The 26,967-nt window shown below is 47.2% G+C and overlaps 1 protein-coding gene across 3 annotated transcripts; it reads left to right on the top strand.

The window, feature by feature from the left end:
- The first annotated feature begins 6,768 nt into the window (after positions 1–6,768).
- LOC147186352 (tyrosine-protein phosphatase non-receptor type 12-like) lies at positions 6,769–26,963 on the top strand. 3 transcript variants are annotated; one of them, XM_086103232.1, is made up of 19 exons: positions 6,769–8,952; positions 14,661–14,769; positions 14,946–15,022; positions 15,106–15,201; positions 15,530–15,568; positions 15,802–15,870; positions 16,024–16,083; positions 16,146–16,288; positions 16,748–16,814; positions 16,899–16,976; positions 17,523–17,621; positions 18,823–18,908; positions 21,058–21,247; positions 21,597–21,632; positions 21,879–22,506; positions 23,712–23,783; positions 24,214–24,267; positions 24,579–24,666; positions 24,907–26,963. In XM_086103232.1, exons 1-19 carry the CDS (start codon positions 8,848–8,850, stop codon positions 24,914–24,916), a joined length of 2,106 nt encoding a protein of 701 aa, XP_085959358.1. In that variant the 5' UTR covers positions 6,769–8,847; the 3' UTR covers positions 24,917–26,963. The 3 variants fall into 3 exon arrangements, with proteins under 3 accessions (XP_085959358.1, XP_085959356.1, XP_085959357.1); XM_086103230.1 differs by having other exon boundaries at positions 6,771–8,952; positions 21,597–22,506; XM_086103231.1 differs by lacking the exon at positions 23,712–23,783 and having other exon boundaries at positions 6,774–8,952; positions 21,597–22,506.
- The last annotated feature ends 4 nt before the right edge of the window (positions 26,964–26,967 follow it).

The raw sequence follows: 26,967 nt of genomic DNA, 5'->3' as shown, positions 1-26,967 counted from the left end.
TCACTCGCTCGCGCGCTTCATTTACATTTCAAGTGACGGACGGGAATGGGCAGCGGGCCTGAGCTGGAACGGTGGCGCGCCGTTGACTGAACTGCAAATCAATAAGGCGCTCGCTTGTGATGTTTGACCGTGATCCTGCTCAAGAGGTCAGCCTTGCCTCCTGACCTGAACTCCTTCTAACATGCGCAGTCTGATCTCTTAAGCGTTGGCTCCTTTTCACACTCGACGGTCTCGCTGACAGAGACGTGCCGATCTGAACTTTGACGACTACCTCAAATGTTTTCCGTCACACCTCGTTTTACAATTTATAGCATTGCTCGTGACTGCTTAAAATAAAGGAGGATCTGATCGCACTTTTTTTCCAATAACTCCACTCTTGAGTATCGGTGACAGAGGCTCCCTGAGTACAGAGTACCGATACCTGGAATTTGTACTTGAGTTAACATTTGGGACAATTGCAACACCAAATAGAACCATATACCAAATGGACGATGCGAAATGCTTTGTAAAAAGTGTTTCGTAAAATGCTTTGCATAAATTTTTTGTGAGGCAGCCTAACAAACCGCGTGCACTCAGTGTGTCTTTATGTTTGTAATAAAACAAATGTTATCTTAGCGCTGATCACCACTCGAGGGCGTAACCCTATCAGAGAAAACCATCATGGGAAGTCACGGTTGTTTTTGTAACGACGGAGCGGATCAATGTCTTCTTTTTTACTGGCAGCGCCGTCAACTACAGATTGGGGTCCTTAGGCCACGCGGCTCAAGCGGGCACCGGCTCATGACAATAAATCACGTCGATGGGGGGGGAGGGGGGGCAAATTCTGCTGGATGAGTCCCGTCCACAGCTGCGTGTGGCTTTTGAGCGAGTAGCTCTCGTGTCCAGATGTTTCTGGCTTTTTCCAGCCACTCGATGTGCCGGCCGAAGGGGGCGCAGGCAACAAGGTGGCCACCTAATGTGTCCACGCAGGAGCTTTATTTCATAAGAACCATGTTAAATTGATACGGAACAAAATATTTTTGTACGCCGTTTTTCTGAATTTATCATCAATGAATGAATCTCTTCTCTGTGATTGTGCCCGTGTGCCAATGTGGAAGGAGTGGCTTTGTGATTGGCCAGATATGCAGGATGTCCAAAAAGTGCTGAGCATACAGAGAGGCGCTGCGGCTTATGCGCTGAGCCAGCATCCCTCATCACTGTGTGTCTGAATGTAAACCCCAACAACACACAAAATGTCCGACCGTTTCAGGTTCAGCTTTTATTGTGCTGTATTCCCCCGCTTATTTGCCGGTCACTTTTCACTAATTCAACTCGTCATACCTAATGTCTTTTTTTTTTTTTTTTTTAATGTAATTCTGAAAAACTCACTTATTTATGTTTTTTTTTGCTCTTTCCGGAGGGCCCTAAAATGCCACGAGAGGCTGCCAAAGTCTACTTAAAAAATATATCTGGATCCCATTATTTTATCTTGTGCAACCACTTGATGCAAGAAATGGAGTCAATTCAACACAGCTTCCACTCTTCGCAGAGGATAAAAACCTAGTGCTGCCGCAAATACTGAAAATCTGTGACGAATTGACACCTTTGCAAAAGGGATTGTAACTGCATGTAGATGCCACAAGGTGGCAGCACTGCACTACTTGCTGTATGTCTTGATGTAAATTCTCTATTCACCTACAAAGCGCATCCTTGCCGTCATGATGCCGCCAGATGACACCAAAACATTTGACCTGAGCACAAAAACAGCAAAAAATGAACCGTAGTTTTTGAAATACACAATGATAAAAATCAATGAAAAAGTGCCGCAAAGTAGCCTCACTGGTGGTGGTTAGTGCTCCCAAAAAGAAAAGTCCTCCCAATTGATAACAGCCCGGAAATGAGTTCCCACAGAAAACGACGCTCGGTTCTTTTTCCGATCGGCTCGCGTAACAAGAGCGCAAGTGCAATCGATGCGCGTTGTTGTTAGCCTGACAGGCCGCTTTTCCGCTCCCTTTGGGGCCTGTGTGGTTTTTTCCAGCATCACAACAGTCTCATGTTCTCTCTTATTATGTCGCTGCCAGGCGCCCACTGAACGGCACTATCAAATAAAAGAAGGATCAGGGAAGAGGATGACCCAAACAAGCGAGCAAGCCGGTCCAACGCGGGGGGGCTGAAAAAAAATGCCGCCCTGCAATTTAAGGCTATAAGAAGCAAACAACAACACGGAAGACCACAAAATACAACACGGAGAGTGATAGTTAGGTGCGCACGTGTTATTTGCGAGCCACTTATCTGCCGGAGTGCCAGTGTCTTCGTTTCCAGTGCCTTCTATTTTTATTTCCTACCCTCTGCTCATTTTCGGTCCTCAGCGATCCAGAAAGTCGGACTGGAATGCACCACAAAAATGACAGCCAAGACGCGCACTTTGTTGTGTAAACACTCCACACCAACAGGGGGCAGTAGTCTAAATAACGATAGTTCTAGTGAAAATATTCTTCATTTTCTTCTTTGTCAATTAATATAAGATGATCCTGCGTGAGCTTTCAGAGATCAAAGCAGGAGTCCTGATTTTGAACAAGATCCAAGTCTACAGATTTTTTTTTTTTAATCCCATTTTTAAGGTAGTGAACCGCCAAGTGTTTTTCCAGTCCTTTCGTTCTTGTTCAGGTGAAAGTAACCGGCTCGTTCCTTATTGACTTGCATTTCTACCTGACTGCACATATGATTGCTCTGAGAACTCTGCATCGTCATGTGATGACTCGGCATGAGCGAATCCTTCAGCGCATGATTTTTACTTTACTGTCCGCAAATACGCTGGAAAATCGAACACGTGTCCTTCCAGCAATACTAATCCCCCCTGACGCCCGTCGCCTGTTTCCTCACTGAGCCCTTGTGTGTGTGTGCGCGCGTGTGTGTGCTGCATGTCCCCGACTCTACCCACAGAATCCCCTTCAGACCACCACCTCCGTCCCGCTCCTTGTCTGTTTACGCCCTGCGGTATCAACAAGGCCCGAGCGCCATGGCAGCGAGCGGCGGCTACGTGGGGAAGCGAAACACGTGCGTCTGCTTCCAACCAGGCTTTGCGGCTAGTTTAGGGGAGGGAGGGGCGGTGAATGTTGACGTTGTGCCTGTCAGTGAGGTCAAAAAATGCTTTTGATGTGACGGGTCATCCGAATACTGGACTAGAATGGCGGGGATTGGCGAACGCCTTGGAGTTTAACTTTAAAAATGTAATGTTTGAATTCATAAATAAATAGGGCGGACTAGCGGCGAGCAGGTCTGCTTCACAGGCGAGAGTCTTGAATCGCAGAGTGGAGTTTTGCTTTTTTCCTCCCTCTGCTAGATCTGGTGGCTGACTGCTTCCATTTGGCCCCACTGCCAGCGGACTGTAACATGGACAATCCACAATAGGCCCCCGTTCCTCTGCGTACTTTCCGACTCGCTTTGCAGTGTCTCCAGCTGCAGAGTGAGCTGAAAAAAGGAGCTTGACCGCATCACAGGGCGGCAACTTGAAGGAGTGCCCCAACTTCAGAGGCAACGCAGAGCCGCTGACAACCGAGCAAAAAAAAAAAAAAAAGACAACATCTGGCTCACAGTTTAGCCGCCGTGCACCTCACCTCCCGTGATTATCTCTCCCTCTCCCACCGGCCTTACAATGGAACAAAGAGGAGTGTTGTTGAAGGACAGCCATGGGAAACAGGCAGGAGAATCACTTCTGATGCCAGGGAGGAGAGTGTTCCGGTTGGTTCAAGTTAAAAAAAAAAAAAAAGATTGTGAATGGAATTGAAAAGGCGAACAGTGCACTTTGTCTCAAAGCATGCTTCTGGGTTTCCTCAGTAACCCCCCGTCCGTTGGTGTCCTCATCCTCACCCCTCGGAAGCATGTGCTCCGCAGATGAGATTTACTGGAAAACCACCACAACGTCGATGAAAAAAGAGCCTGCCGCCGTCTGTTAATGCACACGACGCGGATTCCAATGGGTTTAACTCAGGAGAGGGCCCGGCCAATGTGATGGCGAAGACTGGCCAGTTTAAATAGACGGCAAGGCCAGTGCCCGCAGGAGGTCTGACTTGCAATACGGTATTCGCTCGACGAGAACAATAGTGTAACAATATAGTCCAGAGAAGAAAACTGCCTGAAGATACGTCAGCAATATTTCGAAAGCTGAGGAAGGAGAAACGTCCAAATAGAACCATGTGTGTGAATAACCCGATCATGTCGTCGTGTCATGTCACGAGAAAAATGTGCAAAACATAACCGACAGGTTGTCGTCCGCATTAATGGAAATATAATTCTGATACAAAACGGTCGTATTTAAATATACCGTATTTAATATTTTGACAAACGCGATCGTCAAAAAATATTTCACCAAGTTGCTGCAAACTGGTGCTGAAGTCCGTCTGGCTTCCGCTATCAAGATCCGATCTCGTCCTCCATCTGTCATTGCGCCACGCAACGTGAGCTAATTTAACCGCCATGGACTCACGCTTTATTAGTCAGCATGCTGACTCACGGTAACCTCACGCCTCCTCCTTCTCTCACTGGCTCCATTTCTCCAGCTTGGTGTAGGCTTCCCGTCCAACATGCTCTTGCAGACAGAAATATGTTGTGATGCAACTGGGTTGTCTCGTGGATTTCTCCAGGTGACTGTGGCGGCTTTGTTGACATGTCTGTTTTGGGACTGTTGCTTGGCGGAATGACGTAGATGAGTGGTTCTGAAAGAATATCTTGATAATCTTGAGGTTTCATTGCATCCTGCACAGGTTCAAGACATTCCGTGCCAGGTTTAGCAAAGCAGCCCCAGAACATAACGCAGCGTGCTCCATTATTTCACAGTAGGGACCGTGTTCTTTTATTGGTCTGCTTCACGGGTTACCTGTTGCAACAGCTTTGGACCAGATGGCTCCCTCACTCTTCTCAAGAATGCGCCACATTCTGAGATTTCTTCGCTCCAGAAGTGTCTTGTTAAGACATTCCATCAGGAATGGCTTGGGTGTCCAATGAATGACCTGCGCAGTAGCAGTAAATATATGTTTGCATCGAATTCCCTCATTAAATCCCCGGGTGGTCAGAGTCTGAATGTCCGCCATTTCCAGGGAGGCTCATCATGAGGTGTCACATTTGAAATTGGCGTGAAATGGAGACGATGGGGACGACAGTGGGGTGGGAGGGGTCGGATTACATCCGAGCACAGGCAGGTCTTGACTGGTTTTGCTCCTGCACCTCGGCGGGCCTGTCAAGTCAAAACAGCTGACATCACCGCGCAGGAAGTCTTATTGCAAACGGGGGAAACCGGGGGTAGGAAAATATGCTTTGATCCAAACAAAAACACCTTGTAGCACACCATTCGGAACACCTGCATGCAAAAATGGCAGCCGATAAAAGAGCTCAACGTCGACCGACAAGTTTATAGTAGTGTTAATATAACAAGATTACTTCTTGCGGTGTTACAGCTGCACTGCATGCATTGCGAGGTTCCAAATTCCGACAAATTCGTCATATTTTATTTTTAACATTTAACCAATCACAGTCATTCTTGTCTGTGTCACTTCGGAGATGGATGGATGTTTAGCTGAAAACGGTGCAAAATAAATAATTGGCTCGTTTTTTTCTGAGACGGTGTTTTCGGTGCCAATGTAATAAATGGGTGGGGGCTACCTCCTGGTGGAGAAATAACGAAGGGCAAACGCATAAGTTTGTCCCCGTGCTTTGATTTAGACACATGTCCTTTTTCATTAAAAATAACAATAATAATAATAACAACCAAATGTCTATTTTCCGCTTCACATACTAACTCTGTGGTTGGTTCTAGTCGTTTAATAAAATATTCTGACTTGTCTCTGAAAGGTGTTGAAAATCCCGATGAGAGGGAAAGCAAGAGAAGCCTCTACGTAAATTCAACGCCTTCTCCTGAGGTTATGACCTCTGACATGCGGAAGTCGCTTGCAAATCCGTTCTTACAAAAAATGATCTGCGCACAGTAAATTAGTTAAAAACGAGTATTTGTGAGAGTTTCAGCTGATCAAATTGGTAGAAAAGATGTTACATCACAACACAAGCTAAAATTTGCAAATGATTAGGTAATATTGTCATTGTATCATTTCCAGTGTGCTCTGTTACTAGTTTGTAGTCAGTGTGGGTTTTTATCATTTTTTAAAATTCTGCTTGCGTGCCCCCCACCCCCAATTAAGCTCAAATTGCACACCACTGTACAGTACTGTACTTAGAAAGTGAGTCACGGTGCGACACTGCTATCTTGCGGACAATTTTAGTAACTACATGCAGGTGGGAAAAGGAAAATTACGTGTCAGATGACATGGACTGCTTATAGCGCCATGCGACCACTAGGAGGCCCCCCAAGAGCAATAAACGGCTGGATTATTGCCACAATGCTGCAACGGGCCCTGCCAGTCAGGTGCCCTTGGAATTGTTACCACCAAAAGCGCCCCTGATTAGAAATAACCCCAAATGGGTTACTTTTGATTCGAGTTCAGTGGCAAGGTAATGCATATCTGCGTGTGTGTGTGTGTGTGTGTGTGTGTGTGTGTGTGTGTGTGTGTGTGTGTGTGTGTGTGTGTGTGTGTGTGCTGGCGCCTCCCTCCGACCCCTTGGGGTTGTGTATGGGCTTGTAGCAGCCGCATTCCTCCTCTCAGCTGCTTCTCAGCACGACATACCAGGGAAAGAGGTGGATAGATGGGAGGGGAAAGAGTTTTGGGGGAGGAGTAAAAGAGGGATGATTTGGGAGCCATTTTCAGCAGGATGTTGTCATAGCGGCAGCCCGGTAGTCCAGTGGTTAGCACGTCGACTTCACAGTGCAGAGGTTCAATTCCAGCTCCCCTGTGTGGAGTTTGCATGTTCTCCCCGGGCCTGCGTGGGTTTTCTCCGGGTACTCCGGTTTCCTCCCACATTCCAAAAACATGCATGGCAGGCTGATTGAACTCTCTAAAATTGTACCTAGGTGTGAATGTGAGCGTGGATGGTTGTTTGTCTCTGTGTGCCCTGCGATTGGCTGGCAACCGATTCAGGGTGTCCCCCGCCTACTGCCCGAAGACAGCTGGGATAGGCTCCAGCACCCCCCGCGACCCTAGTGAGGATTAAGCGGTTCGGAAAATGGATGGATGGATGTTGTCATAGCTATCTGTCGTGGGGCCCCTCTGCGCCACTGGGAGGTCAAATACAGTAAAAAGTAGGAAGCAGGCGTTGAATTCAGAAGAACACTCATGGGATTCCCATGCTTAGTATCACACACACACCAGTGCCTTTTGCGTTGTTCCTTGGCCACTCAAGTGTGGATAGAAGGAATAAACTTGTTTGTACAGTTATGTGTGAAATGAGGGGGTTAGTCACAGAAAAGAAACTATTGTGTGGATGATGTCATGTGTTGGAAGGAAAAAACATTTTTAGTGAGAAAGTGTGTGTGTGTGTGTTTTGCTGGCACTGCAACACAGCCCTGCAGTTCAAATTCTGAACAGACACTTTGTTGTTGTCACGGGTCAGTTAGGATCAAGAAAAAAAAACTGAGATACTCATTTGTTTTCCGTGGAAGAGGTTTAATGATGTATCACAGTCTATTTGTTTTCAGTTTGTATCTCCGTTTCCAAACTTCCACTACTGTTGCCATCATCCAGAGCAGACAAAAGGTCATGTTCACTGCCAAATCAATTTAGTAAATAATCGAGAGAGAAAGACTGATTGTGCGTGATGTATTTGTTTCAAATTATTTCTGGAGTTGTTTTAATCCAGAGTCGACATCTGACCCGCTAATCTGCGTTTTAATTCCGACCTTCACGTAATATCTCGCCCCGAAGCCCTTCGTAGTTTGTGGTGGAGATTAAAATCGTGTAATGGCTGCTTGACTGGATTATCTGAGTGTTTGCTTCTGATTTTAGATCATGGAGGGGATTAACCTGCTCCCTTGTCTATTTTTGATCACCTGTTGTGGCATCTGTTAGAGAACGGTTTTTGTAATACTGACAACAATTTTTGAATAGATCATTTTAAATTATGCGTCCTAATACTGACAACAATTTTTGAATAGATCATTTTAAATTATGCGTCCCTTCACTAAACCACACAATACACACTTTCAGTGCGTTTTTGTTAATTAATATAATAATAGTAAATGTAGGGAACGTTATAAATACATTGCTATACTGTTTTCTTCTACGTGTGTAATAAAAAATAGAAAATTTTTAAATGATGACGTGACAAACCGCGTCTGAAAGGCAAACTGAAGTTTTTTCCAATCAGAGTCGTCCTTTTTATACACTGACGTTGCTTTCCGCCAATGAGATGTCAACATTTATTGTTGCCCGCCAATCACCAGCCGGAATTCTCGTGGAAGGGGCGGGTGCCCTTTCTCGTTGGCTAGCCTTGTCCGGATGTTCCCCAACAGCAGTGAATGTGGAAATCGAGCTAGACAGGGAGGGGTAGACAGACTTACCGGACCGGGTCTCTTTTTAAAGTCTAATTGCTTTCTTTTGTATTTCATTAACCACTGAGTTTGCATAGCTCACGTAACGCTACGGTTATAAACTTCATCGTTGTGGCGGAAACCCCGCCGTCGCCGTTGCTGCATTTTCCTCGGACTACTGTCAAGCATTGTGAAAACAGCAAAGAAGAAAGAAGGCGAAGCAACATGGGATGGGGCGATAAATAATAATATTTTTTAAAAAGGAGACGAGGAAGGCTTGGGGACCCGACGATGACTCCATGGGAGGATCCGTGAAGCATTTTTTTTATTATTTATCACCCCCCCACCCCGCTTCCTTTTGTCTTTTTTTTTTTTTGTTATTGTTGTTGCTTTTTCCCCCCTCGTTTACCCTGCTACTTCAGGGAGGTTGTTTCGAATAGAAAGCGGCCACAAGCATGATGGACCAAGCCGGCATCCTGAGAAAGTTTATCCAGGGCGTGAAAGCCATGACCGAGGGGGACGACGACAGAGGAGAGGACAACTTCGGCAGCGACTTTATGGTGAGTGAACAAAATGATCGACAGCTAGGTGGCTTGCTTGGTAGCTAGCTAGCTAGCTGGCTTTGATCGAATCTCTTCCTCCGCGACTCTTATCGCACCACCTCGCCGTGTCCCGGTCCGCTCTGTCCCGCAGGATGCAGGGGGCGGCCGGGCTGCTCTCTTCCTCCCCTTTGCAGAGTTCACGCGTCGGCCTAGCTTTGTCTCCCAAACACGCCCGCCGGCTCCACACTCTTTCATATAAGAAAGCGAATCTTCCACATTGACCTTATTTTTGGGCTTTAACACAGCCGTTATACAGTTTGGCGTATTTCGCCTGACCTGTTATTGTGACTTCCTGTTGTTATAAGCTAGCATCTGTTCACAATGACCAATAGACAGACAGATAGACATACAGTATCCTCTATTAATTCGCCAGTGAAATTCACCAATAACAATAAGAACTCGGACTCATTGATCCGTGTTCCCGAAGTAACCACTCAATGCTAACATCCGGAGTGGCTTGTGTCTTCAGTCATGCATTTAGTTCTTTATCTGATTCGTTTGTGCATGCTGTCAAAGCACAAGACACAATACCCTACCACAAATTTGCAACCTATAAACTCCAATTTTTGCCATATTGCAAATACGAAGAACTTAATCAAGGCAGTTTTCAGTGCAATTGCATTAGAAGGCGGTCAACAGTGGCAACATATACTGTAATGCATTTACGTCATAGGTTCTTCCGGCACATGTACAGATAGACCCCGAATGGTGCTCCGGCACCAGCGCCTTTGCCTTTGATTTAAAATAAATAAATAAATAAAGCGTCCTTTCTGGTGCAGCCCATTTCTCCCCCTCATTCATACCCCCCCAGAAAAAAACACATTTAGCCTACTGGTCATCAGTTCCCCCAGAGTGCAATGTGACAGACATTTGAGTCAAGAGAATTGTCACCACCAATCCATAGCACACATGTTGCCCTTCATCTCTTTTGTAAATAGATTCATGCATGATTTTTCTTAATTGTAAAAAAATAATTTTGGGGATTGGTGGCGGTTTTTTTTGGCGTGCTCACCTGCCCTTGTAAAGGCCTGTGAAAACGTAACCATGCTACATTGTTATGTGAACACGTCAGAAAACGAAGTCAGCCAGCCAAGTTTTGGAAATAGCTGAAATCATCTCATCAAAAATGGCCAACATTAAAACTGGAAATACCTCTTATTGCATGTGTTCTAATTGTAGGTTAGCTTGTAGCTTCTGGGAACATGTATAACATCCAATGCTCATTTCATGTCATATTTTGTGTGAAGTAAGGGCTGTTTGTTTAATTATGACCTATTGACTGGGATGGAGGCATCGGGCACCCGCTTTCACACATCACACACCCTCCCGTGAACTTCATGGAAGCTGTTTGCTTGCCGGAGCTTGCAACATTCTTTCATGGGTCTATTTCATAACATGATGTCCTTCCTTTTCAATTGCTGTTTCATTGCCTTTTGGACACACTTTGTCAAACCCTTTAAAATTAGGCAAAATATCAACGCACTCATTGGTTGGTTTGGAGTCCTCTCCGGTCAACGTGAGTTTCAAGTCGGCATCCAGACAGAGACATTGGTTGAAGTAGCATTGCTAATGTTCATGTCACTACTTATTAGCAAGTAATGATGTTCAATACATCTTTTTTTTTTTTTTAACCAGACAGTATTCATGATTGAGTACTCAACTGACACGCCGCAGATCATACTGACCTAACATTAACACAGCGAGCCTTTTGCGTCACCCTCAAACAGCCTGTTTTATATACATATGAGAAAACGCTTCAATTGAAGCTCTCATGCTAAATATTCATTAATCCGAGGCCTCTGGCTGACTTTGCTCTCATCTGGCCACGTTTGTGCGCCGTTCCTCTTTAATTATTCATCAGAGAGCCGCCTGCCGACAGGAAAACTTGGTTAGTTAGGCCGCTTGCCCAGTGCAACCAAGCGTTTTAGCAGGTTGCACCAGTTTGTCAGACCCATGCCTCAATTTGTTGGCTCTCGGCACAGCAAGCGTGTGTGGGAAGGTGCTGCTTTGCACCAGAAAACTTGGACTTTCACACCCAGTTTAACTGCCTATTGTTACTTATATATAGAATGTGTTTTATGCGCATAATTACAGTGCGCTGGTAGGTCAACGAGTCACAGATTATATGCTTGGCCAAATGCTGTGGGAGAATCTGAAATATTCAGCCAGAGTGCTTTTTGAATTTAGAACTTAGTTTCTTCTGGCATCATCAGCAAATACCGGCAATGTGTGTGTGTGTTTTTTATTTATTTATTTTCCCTACGAGAACATCAGTGACTCATGATGTGAACAGGCAGCCCGAAGCAGACGTGGAGTAGCCTATTACCGTCAGCGCTACAAATGCCGGATAGAATGGACGCAAAAGAGATAAAATCGTCGCTGTCGGAGCTTTATCTGACTAGTCCGAAGGGAAACATAAGATCATAAGTGCATCTCATATATATGCATGCAATTTGCTCAAAGGCGTCCCTCGAGGCGCTGCATCCCAAGCCTCATATAAACCTTGAATTTAAAAGCCTTACCATGGCCCAAATGAACGCGTTGGATGCAAATACAGTCCCCTCCGAAAGTATTGGAACGGCAAGGCCAATTCCGTCGTGTCTGTTGTATGCTGAAGACATTTTAGGTTTCAGGTCAAAAGATGAGACAAAATTCCAGAAGTCCAGCTTTTATTTCATTCATTTGGATGCCTTTTCTGTAAGTTGCCAGGCAATGGTTTTGTAGACTTCAGAATTCATTTTGCTGTGACCGGAGATGATATTTCTCTCATTATGGCTTCCAGTATTAAGCTTGTATATGAAGACTAAATGTAACACAAGACCTCCTTTACTCACAGATTAGTTGTCTGCTGTTTTTTTCTTTTCTTTTAGAAATGCTGACAGGCTTTTTTGTTCTCCGCCCACGGACTCCGGATATTTTCGTGCCAAAGATGAAAGATGCTCAAACGTTCCGAGTCTCTCAGGTTAAAAAAAAAGAAACCAAAAACAAACAAACTTGAGACTCCCGCCGGCTGCCGAAAGAGTTTTGGCCTCGGTAGCTGTCATCTCGTTAAAGCAGAATCTCCCGTCTCTGGCCGACATGTGTGATGTGCGGATGTTTCATTAGCTTGCTTTTTGGTTGGGGTACACAGCATGGGGGTGTGCTGCTTTTGCTGCCGCTGCCGTCGTCGTGTGTGTAGCCTCTCCTCACGCTACTGTAAAACACTGTCCGATTTCTTCAGTGTCACAATCTAAGACGCCACCACCTTGGGCTTAACCCGATTAAAAACAACAAAAAAAGCAGGCCTTTTGCCCCAGAGATAGCTTGTTCCCACCGAGTTAGCTTGTGTCAACTTTGATGAAAGCTACGAGGAGCTCAGCAACCCAGACCACACACTCAGGAAACGATGCGTTAATGTCATGCGTGACTAAGGTGAAAGGAAATGGATACTCTGGGGGCGAGGTGGTGGTTCTATTCGCCCCAGTGCCCGCTGCAAATTCAAAAGGCGTCCCCTAAAGAATGACAGCCGCATTCAAAAAAGTGGGAAAACTCAAATCCGCACGTTGCGAGCTGACGACAGATGTCGCGGCGGCCAGGGCTCGAAAAAACAACAACACGGCTTTATGAGCACAACATCAGCAGCAGGTTGGCGATTTATAGGCTGCGAATAGCTAAGCGACCGGAGTGATCCGTGCACGGCCGGCGCGCTGCGGCGCACGAGCAGTTCCCGTCCCCGGTCATTTGGATTACGTGCCGTTGGTCCACATCTGCTTCCGGCGGCTGGGGGAACAATACCGACAAAAGGATTGTGTATTGTTTTCTGTTGGTACGTGTTGTGTTTTGCGTCGTCTGGCCTGGCACTCGAGGCTCCATCGGAAGTGGTCGCCTTCAAATTTGTGCAGTCGGGATTTCTGTTGGAAATGAAAGGAGAGTACAGTAGCGACAGTACGTGCCAGTCCCTTTTTATCTTCACTTTCCAAACATTGTCAGCGCTGACCTCTTTTATGTATGAAAGGTGACCATCGGAGTGCAGCTTCTTGCACTGCCCGACATGCCTGCTACACACTATACATACGCAGGAAGTGCACATGCTGCGCCAATCACCACTTGCGCCCGAACTGGAGAAAGAGAAAGTGCCTAAGCGTGTATGCATGTGTATGCCTGTGTGTGTGTGTGTGTGTGTGTGAATAATTCAGTGTGCCAGGCAAGTACGGCGATGCTCATTCAGCCAGGAGACAGAAAGTAGGTTAGCGCTGCCGCATCTCCAAGTTGCTTTACCTTTTTCCTCTTGAGTCAGTTCCGCCCCGCCGCCTTCACTGAGGCGTTTTGTTTATAGGCCAAAACTGTCCCCAACATTCTGCAGTGAGGACCCGTGAAAGGGTCCGTCGAAGCTCCCGATTGGCCTTTTTGGTGGTTTTCATCACACGTCGGCTGCCCCTCTGCCCAGTAACGTCGCTGGCATCCGCGAGTTATTTTAAGGCCCAAGTAATGTGTCTGTAAACGCTGGTGACTCACCCTGATGGGGGTCTGCGGAGGCGGGCAACGCCCTGCCTCTGTGTGTTTGTGTGCGTGCGTGTCAGTGGACATGGAGCACGCACAGGAAACGTTCCGTTATTGTGGTTTGCCGCCCTGCCATTGGATGCTGGGAAGGAACCTCGTCATCTCATCTTGCGCTTGTTGTCATTTAGGGGGCACTTATTTCTTCTTCTTTGTTTATTTTTTTTTTATTCGTAGTCTCCCATTCAGCACAGGAGCAAAGTGTGTCACAGGAATGCGTGAACAAATGCAAAAAGCCATTAGCTTTGTGGCCAAGAGCATCTTTTCTTTCTGCCTCCTTATCTCCCGAGTAGATCTTTTATGCCCTCGTTGGGCCCCTCCGCCTCTCCTTGTTGGTCGGTTGGCTCACGAGAAGGTCCGACAGGAACCGACTCCCTCTGCCTTTCTTTTTGCCCGTCCGCCCTGCAGGCGTCCTCTATTATTCGTCCGACTACACATGTGCACGTGTGCTTTATGTAACAGGAAGTAAGAGCAATTACAAGCAGGGCCTCTGCAGACAGTAGCGCGCTCAGTCGCCGATGTGAAATTTGTATTTGCCGTGTGACCGATTTCCATGATTTTTTTGCTAGGCTGCGGCGTGAGGCCAAGGAATGAAACCGTTTCTTTTTAAATGCTGAAAACGCAACATGGCTTTTTCCTCGGTCATTTTCTGCCAGCTACAAGACTGGCGTGGATGGGAGTAAACCTTGGAGGAAGTCCATCGTTATGCAAATGAACGATGGTGCTCACTAACGGCTGGATGTGTAAACAGATTGACGCAGCGGAATGTAAACTATTGTACCGTGGAACCGCAGCATTTTTTTTCTTTCTTTCGAATCGTGGGTGGATCGGTTTTGTTCCACTGCAACGTTTCAGTTTTTGCGGTCCCGCACAGAAGCCGATTTCAGTTGCCTGCGTAATTCTGTTGCATCGCCGTACGATAATGATTCGCAGCATTTTGTATGTTCGCCGCGTGCAAGTGTGGGCGGTCAGCTCGAGCGCCATTTTTCTTTTCATGCTGACGTTCCTCAAGAAAAAATAATACACCTCCGATGATTTTCTGACACTCTTTCAAAAGTGCTTGAAATGAGAAAATGCTCAAGCCTCTCCTTGTGTGAGTCTTCACCGCGTCGCGTGTTATTCATTGACAGCGTCTGCGGCGGCTGTCCACAAAGTACCGGACGGAGAAGATCTACCCCACGAACATTGGCGAGCGAGAAGAAAATGTGAAGAAGAACCGATACAAGGACATATTGCCATGTAAGTACCCCGCCGAGTCTTACCGTCGGCAGCATTCCATTTCCAAGCGCTGCCAAAATCTGGTCAAACGATGGCTCTTATGTCGAGTCACTGGAACCTCCGGGCACCGCTCGACTAGTTGTCCCCACCCCCCTATTTCCGACTGTCTCATTCTGTCTCCTTCCTTTTCTTCTTAGTCGATCACACTCGGGTGAAGCTGACGTTAAAAACAACCAATCAGGATACCGATTACATCAATGCCAATTTCATCAAGGTATGAAGATATTAAAAAAATAAAAATAAATCACTGCAACTGACTGATGGATCCTTCTGATAGTTGATCACCTGTTTTTCCAGGGCATGGATGGCCCGGAGGCCTACATCGCAACTCAGGGCCCTCTCCCCAACACTGTGATCGACTTCTGGAGGATGAACTGGGAGTATAACGTCGCTGTAAGTCCAACCAATATTCATTGGGCTTCTGTTCATATTTGTACAAAACAATCCGCTTCGCTGTCTGGCTCATTGAGTTGAAGTGTCCACTGGATCCAAAGACATATGTTGTCCATGATTGAAAAAGGCCGGTAATGATCAAAGTCATAAATAAATATTTCATATAGCTGAGCGACATTGAGTGGCAGATGGGGCAAAGCAGATGGGTCCCGTGCTGGGCGCTTGCGGCGATAAGGCTCAACGAGCCGGCTGAGAAGCCCGCAGATGTGAAAGTGTGCGAGCGACTCCGTTGTTGCCGTTCTAATCCTTCCTGTGTGCGTCTCCGCAGGTTATTGTGATGGCCTGTCGAGAGTTTGAGATGGGAAGGGTGAGCCCCCTTTTTTAAATTAATTTATTATTATTATTATCATTAGTCTCAGTGGACTGCTTATCTGTCCAAGCAACCCAAAGCTAATAAAATTATATTTGCTTCTAGAGGGTTAAAAAAAAAAAAAAAAAACTTTAAAAGCAGCATGATTCTTTTTGAATTTTTTTTTTTTTTCCCCCGAGACGTTTTCTTCTTTAGGATGAAAGTTGACTCTCCCGCTCTTCCCTCCTCAGAAAAAATGTGAGCGGTATTTCCCGCTGTTCGGGGAGCCCGTGAGTTTCGGGCCTTTCAGAATCTCGTGTGTAAGTAGATAAATCTGCACCGTCGCAGCTGTGCTTTGCGACGAGGGCATGTGGGGGGGGGGGGGGGGGGGGGAGAGGCGGAGCATTTCTCACATTTTGTTCTAATGGCGTCGCTTGAGGTTTGAGCGAACACTCCCGCTGTCTGTCTTCCAGGAATCGGAGCAGGCCAGGACGGACTACTCCATCCGCTCTCTGGTGGCGGAGTATGAAAATGTAGGTCTGCTCTCGAACCCGAGCGCATTTCTGGCAATTCCGAGCCTCGTGTCTTCCCGCAGGAAACCCGGAGGATAACGCAGTTCCATTACATTAACTGGCCCGATCACGACGTCCCTTCGTCGTTTGATTCCATCCTGGACATGATCGGTCTGATGAGAGAATACCAAGAGAACGACGACGTCCCCATCTGTGTGCACTGCAGGTGGATCGAGCATACACTCTTTGCTTTTCTGACGTTGCCGCACCGGCGCATTTTGCTTACGACCGCACGATTCCCTCCAATAAAGACGCTCTCATGGCGAAAGAATGAAGCGCAGACTGCGATACCGATGGCACGCACCATCAACATCTGTGTGCAATAAGCCGTAATGAGAAGCCCGAGGACACTTCCTGGTTGCGCGCAGCACGGCTTCGAGTCGCGCCTCGGCGCTTGACGCGCGCGCCGCCGAAACGCAGACAGCTGCGTGACAGCATGAGATACGATTTTATGATAGTCGCCTCGGCGCCAAATATGATGTCACATCAGCTTCTGTGGAGCCCCCGTCTCCATTTTGTCTGACATTTTAAACGTGTGCAAGGAAACGGGATCGAGTTACGAAAGCGAATACTCGCAAAAAGTGCTTCGATGTGAAAGCTTATTTGCTTGATATTGACTGTGCAGTGCTGGCTGTGGGAGGACAGGCGCCATCTGTGCCATTGACTACACGTGGAACCTCCTCAAAGCTGGGGTAGGTTCACATACGCTCCTGCCAAAAGGAATTGTTTTCCACAGTTGTATTTGATGTCTAAGTGAACCCTTTTTGCCCGTTAAGAAAATTCCAGAAGATTTCAATGTTTTCCGGTTGATCCAAGAAATGAGGACGCAGCGACACTCAGCTGTTCAGACTAAGGTTTTGTTCTGAATTTTATATTTTGTCCAATTTCTTTCCCTTTTTCTTTTTTGGTTGTTTTTTTTTTTGGGAGGGAGGCGCAACTCACTAGGACAAGTTTTCGATGTAATATTCTCCGTGTGTTTGTGTTCGTACCTCTCGCCTGAATCTAAATATTATCTTAAACACGAATTGAAGCAGTTTCCAGGAAGCCTGTAATGAAATTTAAAGAAAAAAAAAAAGCCCTCGCACACGCTTCCTGCCTCCTCACTGGGGGAAGTAATGAGGTTAGCGTTCATCTGCCAGTGCTTTTCAGGCTGCATCTTTCATTGCCTTACGAATGAATGCTTTTGAGTGCCAAAATATTTGTGTTTTGATATTGATATGCCGTCTCTCTTTTCTCCTATTTCCATCATCTTCCATGTTTTTTTTTTAAATGACACCATTCTTCCCCCTCTTGGGCCGCATTCCCCCTTCCTCATCCTCCTCTTCCTCCCCCTCCTGTCTTCCTCGTCATCTCTCTCTCTCTCTCTCTCTCTCTACTTTTTTTTTTTTTCCCTTCCCCAGGAGCAGTACGAGTTAGTCCACAGAGCAATCGCACAGCTCTTCCAGAAGCAACTACAGCTACTGGAGAGCCCCACAAATGTGCAGATACATGATGTCATGGTATGACTCAAAAATAAAAATGTTGCTGAGTAACACAATGGAAGCAGGGGGGGGGGGTGCAAATAATTAGTCACATGGGAGGCAGAGTGTCAGAGTCAGCCTCCAGAAATTGTCCCAAGAGCTGTGACCTAAAAGAGTGTGAAAATGGAGCCTTGGAGGACTTGAATTGAAAAGAACTCTTTGCTGTGTTGTTATTTACTCCTCAGTGTCCTCCTTTGGCCCACATAACTGCTTACCAGCACCGTGTCCCCAGTTGCGACTCTTCCCTCCCGCGTCCCAGAAGTGCAACCAAGGAGCAAAGTTTCTCGACGTAACGCGTTGAAAAACGTCAACATTTCATCATCGCAAACTTTGAAAGTCCCTCCACTTTTCGCTCCGCGCCAAATGGAATGGACAGTCCATTATTATCAATCGTCGGGCTCGCTTCCTGACTACTTAGTGCTGGGTCTATTTCATAAAGTAGCATTAGCTAATCCATCCAGAGAGAGACGCAGTCACGATATGAGACAAACTCAAAGCCGTACTTGTGGAGAGACATCCTGCTCGGGCAGCTCTGATCACTGTGACATTCCCTTGCTTCCCGTTCCGTAATGCATTTAGACCCGAGAATAGATCTTCATCTGTCTGGACAGTTTTGCCGGAGACACTCGCTCATTTAAGAGTCGCCGTGAAATGACGCGCAACATCGAAGGAACTTACGCTAGCCCTTATTTTAAGAGTATGTGTTAATCGGAGTTGTTTGTGCGTTTAAACTCGACTGTGCAGACACAATGGTGCGATTATCTTGTGTTTAACTGGTTCTCCAAACATGATCAGTGGGCCCGCCTGACTCACGCCATCAGCGCCTGAGTCACGTCTACTCAGCCATTGTTCAGTGGCCCAAACGCCCACAAAGGTGCGCTGTGGTTTTAGTTTGCGCAGCCTCCGCGTTTTTCTTTTTTTCCGCCTTCCATGCAAGTATTGCGACGCAAATGAAATTGCCACGCCGCGCATGGCCAGACTCGCATCATTGTCCGTCATGTACCGTCATTGTTCAGCCGTCTTTGCCTTTCAGCGCAGGGGGCATCTCGAACGCACAGGCAGGCCGTGCTTTCGTTTTCATTTCCTGTCGGTCTAATAGCCAGGTGTCCTTCTGCTTTTGTCCGGATAGTGTGCGCTGCCGAGTGTGACTCTGAATATCGTGTGATGTATTTGCGCACAGGATGAAAGCAGTCCAGACAAAGCGAGCCACCAGTCTGATGATGAGCGATGGGACACGCCTCCCCCTAAACCGCCTCGTATACGCAGGTACGATGCTCATTGTGCCCTCTTCATTTTGCAACACTTTGCAATCGTCTGCAACTCTTCCCGGCGTTGAATGTAACACCCCCCCCGAGTCAAGACCGAGTCGAAGCTCCCTACCTTCCCCTGCAGCCATTTAAAAACACTTGACTTATCCCCCTCCCATAAGTGTAGCCCGGCGCTTCCCCAAAGCGAGCGGTCGCCTGCTGAGCAGGAGTTGCTTGTCTTTGCTTTTCCCTCCCCATCTTAATTTTAATTTTGCTGTATGGGCCCGGCAGGGATTGTGCTCCACTTTCTCCAAGCCCGTTCCTCTCCTGATTCTCGTTCACTTTTATGATCTCTGTGCAGGACTCGCAGCCCCGCGCATAATTACCTCACGCACGTATAGACAGATATACTGTTAGGACTGCCAATACCGAAGGACTATAAAAGAGATGCGCATGAAAATTATGTGTGACTCTTTGTTACATCCCTGCGTGAAAATCTTTTTATTTTTTTTTTTTTGAGCAAGATGGTTAATGGGAAAGCAAACATTTTTCAAAGTACTTAGGGATGGCCGCTCCAACCAAAACACACAAACGTGCAGTTAAAAGTGCCGCTAAATTAGGACACGGTCAACATATTTGGGAATATATAGCAGTTTCCCACAAATTCATCCCTCTTCTTCCTAAATACGCTCTCTCGGGTGCATGTTGTGTAAGCCTCCTAAAACCATCCAAGTAACTATTTTTATCAGCATAGTCATCTATCTGACCAGTCTGGCACACGTGCACGCACACTGTCTGTTTGACGCTTGAACGTCAAGGTCACTGCTAGTGAGTCAGTGCAAGCTCAGTCAGACACACCCCAAAGAGTCAAATCCTTTGTATGTTTTACCGTGGCGTCTCTCCAAGCGCCTAACCAAACCACTGACTGGCTTTTGTTAATTGAAACGAAACGCTCGTTTGCATACAAAGCGTATAAACTCAATCCTTTAATGTGCCGCTGACTTGGTCTTACGCTCCGAGACACTTTTTTAAATTTATTTTTTGCCGTGTCTTGTTTGTGTTCCTTCCTGTTAGCCCCTTAGCAAATCATAAAAGTTTCATCTTATCTTAGAAGGACGAAGGTCTTGGATAAACTCTTGCGTTTTAATAATTCATATCCCCATGGAAACAATCCGCTCCAGTGGTGGGAATCATCTGCGTTACTGTGTAATTTGTGTTTTACGTGCTTAGCCAAGGAGGCCAATATTCACGCTGCTTGGAGAGGAAATTCCGAATGAAGCTCAATGAAACCCAAGATTTTATTTTATTTTTTCAAGAATGTTTATCCAAAGGAAACAAAACGAGCGTAGCCCCCGTGAATGACCAAGTCATGACTGCGATGAAGAGCGCCGGAACAGGACACTAAATGAAGATTGCATGCAATCTGATCTCCCTACGGAGGAGAGTCACGATTCCCCTTAATCAAGTCAAAAGGCATTTGAAATCATTCTGAGAAGTCCCTGCACGGTTACAGGGAAGGATTAGAGTCACTATGCCTTGACTTAATCTTATCGGTTCGAGAACTAATCCATATTATGGAGTCAAAAATCAATCTGCAGAAAATTATTGACATGGCCTTTTGTCTCCAAAGTTGCCCAAGCAAAGAAAGTTCACAGGTCGGCAATAATGGTTCATTGACATATTTGCACGCAGACCAAAATGAAGTCATTCGCTCCGGCGTGAAACTGCTTTTCAACCTTCCGTGTCTATGCGGCTAAGATGCGCGCAACCTCAATTTCCTGTCAGCGGTTCTCAACACATGCTGTCAGGACATGCGCGGCTCGCATGCACACAGCCCACTTATCGCTGCAGTGAAACGGCTCCCGATTCATTCGTTGGCTTCCTCGGGGGAGGCAGTTTAGATTGCTGCAAAATGAAAAGTATGCAGTAAAACAGAAAAACAGGCGACACACAAGAGCAATAAACTCTGCGGTGGAGGTGTCATGTTTGTTGTCTTAACGTCAATGGGTCATTTTCACTCTGCATGCAAAACGTTGGCTTTTTAACTACTGCTTGTGCCCACTAGTGGTGAAAAAAATACTGCGGCTTTCCAGTGAAGAAAATATCTACACATGGACCACAAAAATGCCGTGCTAAAACGGGGTCTTATTTGCTGCTTTTCTCCTCAGTACCCAGGTGGAAGGCGACGTCAAAGAGGAGATACTGCAGCCCCCCGAGCCTCACCCCGTGCCCCCCATACTGACCCCGTCGCCCCCCTCGGCTTTCCCCACCGTCACCAACGTCCGCCAGGACAATGATCGCTACCACCCCAAGCCTGTTATCCACGTCCTGGCCACCGCGCAGCAGAACGTCACTCGGGTGAATGAGCCCATACAGAACCCGTTTATTTATTTTTTCCACCCGCAACTTTTTTTTTTCCCTTTTGTGTGTGTTTTTGGGGGCAATTTTGAAGCTGGGCTTGGTACATGAGAATCTCCCGCAACTCAACTTTGTTTATGGAGCGCTTTCAAAGCAACCGCAGTTGTAGCAGCGCGTTGTCAATAAAACAAACATAAAACACGCTGTTTCAATGTAAACAGCAAACAACATGTCGAAAACTCTTAGTTCAGCACCAAAATGTCCCAAGAGCCAGTGCGGGTCCACAGCCAAGTGTGCATTTCTTATTTCACGTCATTTACATGTCATGACTTTGCTTCTTTCTTTCCAGAATGACGGCACAGAGAAGGAGAAGAACCTGTCAGAGGCAAGTCCCAAAACACAGACCAGTCCATCAGAACCCAAAGACCAAAACGTGCTCTGTCAAAAGCAGCAGATGTCCAACCTTGATCTCAATGAAAACTACAACAACAAACTATCTGCGGCAACAGCAAAGTCTGAATCGGGCCAAAGCTTGACTCCGTCCTTGCCCATATCCCCCCCGGCCGACTGCTGCGCGGCACCACGCATCGAGAGGAAGCTCAGCATTGAGATTAAAAAGGTGCCTTTGCAGGAAGGACCCCGTAGCTTCGACACGTCCTCCTCCATGGGAGTGGCGGCCGGAGCAGGCGGCGGCTCGGCCAACAGCGGGAGCATGCTGCAGAGATGCCACGCCTTCAAGGCCCGCTCCGGGCAGTCCCTGCTCACGTCCAGCTCCTCGCTGTCCGAGGATTCCGGCACAGAGGGCGGGGCCGGCGGATGCGGGGAGAGCCAGGCGGACGGCGGCGTCCTCGCCAGACCGAACCACCTCCCGGTGAAGAGTGACGGCGGGGACGGAGCGGACCTGAAGGCCAGCCACGCGGCCTGGGCTCAGCCCTGCGGCAGCCCCGAAAAACCTTTCCCCAAAACCACCTCGTCCGATCGCGCGGCCCCGTCCTCCTCCTCCTCTTCGCACCTCTCGTCCTCCTCCTCCTCATCCACTCCGGTTCGGACTGCGCTGAGCTTCACCAACCCGCTGCACTCGGACAACTCGGACGATGAGGGCGACGGGGAGATGTCGGCAGGCGGGGAGGGTTATCGCACCAGTGTTTCCACGGCGACGGTGACGGCCCTTCACTTTGGAGATCACCAGCTGCTGCGGAAGGTGTCCCCCATGTCCATCGCGGGGCAGAGCTCCTCGTCGCCCGCTGCAGTCACAGCAAGTACGCCGATCACCTTTAGGCCCCGCCTTTTTGTCTGCTTTTCCAAACGTGCTCAATCAAGCTATTCACCATCAAGACCTTGTCACGCTGCACTTGGCAAGTGCAGTGTGAAAAGACCTCAAATGTTGTCTCAACCAGGATATCTCAAAACTTTGGCGTCCAGGGTCCCTTTACAGGGAAGACGCTTGCCCTAGAGCCCACTCATAATCCTGATGCCAATTAAACATAACTAAAATGAACAACTGGTCTCGACGCATCAGTGACCGTTTAAAAAAAGTACTTTCCGCCAACTTGAAAATCATGCAACGCTTGATGAATTAACTTAACCTCAGTGGCTTTCACTTCCTCGTGCAATATTTTGAGTCGAATTGTGGGTTCATCTCTGAAACTGCGCTCATAATCCCCACACGCTTTCTGGGTCACTGAGGATTAGGCAATCTCAGAGCACATGTTAATGAGTAACACGCGTTTGCACACATACTCAAATGAAAGTGCTTGTGTTCAACAGTGCGGGTTTTTTAGTAACAAGATGATGTTTGCCCCGGTGTGCCAGAAGTGCGTCTTGTGTGTGCATGTTGACTGGTGAAGCATCAACAGTGCATGCGAAACACGTTTGTTTGTGCACACGGGATTGCGGTGGCGTGACGCGGTTTTGAAGCAGTTGAGGTGTCACCGCGGAGAATCACAGAGTGCGTTGGAACGCTTGGGAATGCTTTTGACACGCATTGAGTTTTTGTTGCCAGAGAACTTTTTAAAAAACGCCAAAGACCCTGAGGGTGCATGATGTCGATCACTCTTCAATTGTATGCACTGGGGGAGACTTTGCTTCGGTGACCGCAAACATCTTAGACATCAAGCTCTCCTCAAGTAGTTCTCATACTTCGAGCCATCAAATGCAGATGTATTTCCGTGGCATTTCCCAAAGTGGTCCCCGGAGTGGTTTTTTTTTTTTTTTTTTTTGGTCTTGGCTTTTCTGGAGCGTTGTTTCCATCATGGGTCACGGCGGGTTGCTAAGGATGCGCTTTTTTTGAATGGGTGGCGCTCTGCTAATCTCTGCTTTGCGAAGCACCGGCTGGTGGCTGCTTGTTTTCTCCACTGATTGCCTCTCAATCCGCCAATCAGTCCATACAGATTGATTTTATGAATTTTTTTTTTCTCGTTTTGTAACGTTGCTTCTTATTTGACCTCTGACCCTTTTAACCCAGACAGCTGGGACAGTGACGACTCCCCTCCCCCTCTCCCAGAGAGGACCCCCGAGTCCTTCATACTGGCCACAGGTGCGTTTGCCTCGGTGCTCACCCAAGAGGCCTCCCGGATGATGGCAGGACCTTCTTATGCACATGAGCTTTGAGAACAAGATCTGTCATTGATTTCATGATTTGATGGGGTTGAGGTCTGGGTTCAGTCAAGTTCCTCCGCACCACATTCATCCAAGCTGTGAGCGCTCTGCCTTCCCCATCACATTTTTTGGTAGGATGGGGCTTTTATGCAATCAGTTGTACAACAGAGGGCGCTCTTGACACTTGCGCACAGGGAATGTTGTCCAGATAACGCCTTTTGAAACGGGGTCGGGCACTCCATAGCAGGCATTGAGTCAGTGTGAATGAATTTGTTCCCGCAAGATTACGACGTTTGAATGTGAGGAAGAGCACAGTTCCGATTTGAGCTGATGAATGTCTTTTCAACGGCCTGTTTTCTCTCCGACAGACCCCCTGGACGTCAGGACGCCCGCCTCGGCCGAGGGCCGCGGTTCACACAAAGGTGAGGGAGCAGACTTCTGTGTCATGCGCGCGGGAACTGAAAACGCACTTGCAATCTGCTTGTCCTATCCTGTGCGTGTTACATCACCGCCAATTTTTCGCCTCGGCGCCTCACTTTGTACACACGCCAGGAAGAGGATTAAAACGGTGTTGACTTCCAGTTAATAAGTCACACAAATGCTCTTCAGTCAACCATCTAACAGTGGAACATGTATTGCAAAATGTTGGACTGGTGGGCAGAAAACTCGAATTCAGAGCAAATATTTGCGAATACGAAACAAGTTTGCTTTGTGTGTGTTTACTCTTGTGCAGATTTATCCGAATGTGTCCAAAAGACCTCTCCAGCTGATAGTCCGTCTCCTGGCACCAGAGTGGCCAACAGCAAGGCAGACCTGAGCGGGTAAGTCGGAATGTTGTAGGATGGAATTTTCAAAGTGCAACGACAATGACGGGCTCTGCGTCATTTCAGTCGTTTGAGGGAGATTTTAGGTGCAAGAACAAATGCCGGCCTTATTTGTAGGTATTGGATACTCCTGGAGGCAGCCGATGCCAGCCCACCAGTACTTAAGTTAAGTACTGCTTGGCAGCCTCCTCTGGTTAATTATCGTTGTGCCCCTCTCTGTCTCACCCTCTGTCTCAGGGTTCGATAACGCCACATTCCAGGCCCGCGACAACGCCCCCTGGAGTGGACAAGACGAAGCGCTCTGTCTACAACAGTGTCCTCCCTCCCGAGATGGACCAAGACCTCACCCGGGTGGTCCCAAACCGAGTTTATAAAATGCCACCCTGCCGGCTGTGCGTTTTTACAAGTCGGAGCTCCTCTCTTAGAGCAGCATTGTCCTCATTAGCTTGCTGAAGGCGGATGTTTCAAGGTGCTGACGTGGGATCCGTCTGCTTATTCCCCGGTTAGTTTGAAGCCTAATATCCTTGACGTGAGAGCAAATCAGGACCGCCAGCTTTTCTCTCTGAGCTGGAGCCATTTCCTCTTTGACCAAATGGAAGCCCGTCTATCAGATGTTCTCCTTGAAACGAACACTGACCAGAGGGTGCCCTGCTACTGAATGAGCAACAATCTTCAAAGCGAAGCCAGATAATCTTTTAGTTTCACGTGATCCCGCCGGCCCCGTCGCTCTCCCCTCACATTGTGTGTGCTGGTGCCGCTGCATTACTGAGGATGAGCGCAGAAACAGAAAGACGGGAGCGGACTCTTGTGTCTCCCCTCATTCATGTTTTAGCGTGGGAACATGTCAGCTGCAGTACTTAACGACTCGAGTTCTACCATGACCTCCGTTTTGAACCGCAGTCCCAGAGTGTTGTGGTTTGGTCCTATATTGTTACCTGCCTGCTCAGAGATGATAGAAGTAGCCACGATTTCACCACGCGCTACAGTTCCAACAGCCTGCAATGTGTCGCGCTCCATCCTTTGTGCAACGCGCCACATTGGCAAATCTGGTTGCAGTCAACCTCTTGTCTCGAGTCTGTTATTTCAAAGCGGTCGGTCAGGACCAAACAACTACGCTTGAAGACTCAGGTTCTCAGTGCTGGGACCATGAGCCAGCCTTAGTCTGTCTCCCCGACAGGACAGCCAACCGCAGTCCTCCTTAGCTTTTATTCAACGTCCCGTTCGAAACATGCGTTGAGATTCTTTTTGGCTCTAACTGCTTGCCTCGTTTTTTTATTTTATTTTTGCTGCTGCCGCTGTTTTCGGTTCTTCCTTTTCCTTCTCCCCCTGGGGGAGGCCCATCAGGTTAACAACCACGCGAGTCCACGTTTATGGGAGCAAGCTCTTGTCAAAAACAGCAACCTGTCATGTTGCACATGCGATACTTGCGTGGGGAGACGACTGACACCAGAACGTCCAAAGGGTCTCAAATCTGACCGACAAGGACTGGCGTTGTTTTCTCTTGACTTCTATGACAATATCTACATTCTTTGTTTTTATAAAGATCAAAAACTGTACAGGTCGGTTGAGCTCTGTTTTATTCCAGATTTTCTTTCCGTTTAAACAGAAGATGTAAGAAAATCCGTGCAACCCTACACAAAAGTGTAAATTATTTTTTGCTGCCCAATATTTTTTTGGTTTTTGGATATTTCAGGGTTGTTTTTTTTTTAATATGCTTTAAAAAAAAAATTTAATTGGCTGACAGAAAAGCAGCCTGTTGGCCCTTTTCATATAGTAGCCACAAATGGGCTACGAATAAGATTGTAAGAATAATGTTAATGATGTTTTGTTTTTTTTGTAAATGGTTTTAAATGTTATTTTTATATGCACAAGTTGTTTGTTGCTTCATTCGATCACCACGTCTATTCTACGTTGTTTGACTCGCAACAATTCCCATCAGCCAGGTCCATGCAACGCAGGTCCCATTTTTGTGTCTTACCTCTCGTTCAGCGTCGCTGCATTTTATTTATCTTTTCTTGGCCTTTAGGTTTAGCCGCCAAGCAGTATGCACACTGTCCTCGATTTCAGAATGAGCCCACCTGTGCCTTTACGAGACAGCCTTCTCCCCCGTCACCATCCACCTATCGTCTTTTATTTGCTGCTGAAGCTCGTTTCGTTTCTTCACCCCCCCCCCAACCCACCTTTCCGACCCTACTGTCTAACTCACCTTGTTATCACCCTAAAAACCACACACACACACACACAATGTTTGTATGTTGCAGAAATCAATCAGTAAAATGAACATTACAACAAGACGGT

Source organism: Hippocampus guttulatus, chromosome 22, assembly GCF_054856545.1.
Source record: "Hippocampus guttulatus isolate MCC_2025c chromosome 22, RoL_Hgut_1.0, whole genome shotgun sequence".
Lineage (NCBI taxonomy): Eukaryota > Metazoa > Chordata > Actinopteri > Syngnathiformes > Syngnathidae > Hippocampus > Hippocampus guttulatus.
The sequence above is the reverse complement of the archived record's forward strand: the minus strand, read 5'-3'. Positions and strand labels throughout refer to the sequence as shown.

What these genes read in the sequence shown, in the direction of transcription:
- LOC147186352 (XM_086103230.1), top strand. Translation starts at nt 8,848, where the DNA reads ATGATGGACCAAGCCGGCATCCTGAGAAAGTTTATCCAGGGCGTGAAA. An exon ending in ACTGGGAGTATAACGTCGCT is followed by an intron (nt 15,202 to 15,529) that starts GTAAGTCCAACC and finishes GCGTCTCCGCAG; the next exon opens with GTTATTGTGATGGCCTGTCG. An exon ending in CCCATCTGTGTGCACTGCAG is followed by an intron (nt 16,289 to 16,747) that starts GTGGATCGAGCA and finishes TTGACTGTGCAG; the next exon opens with TGCTGGCTGTGGGAGGACAG.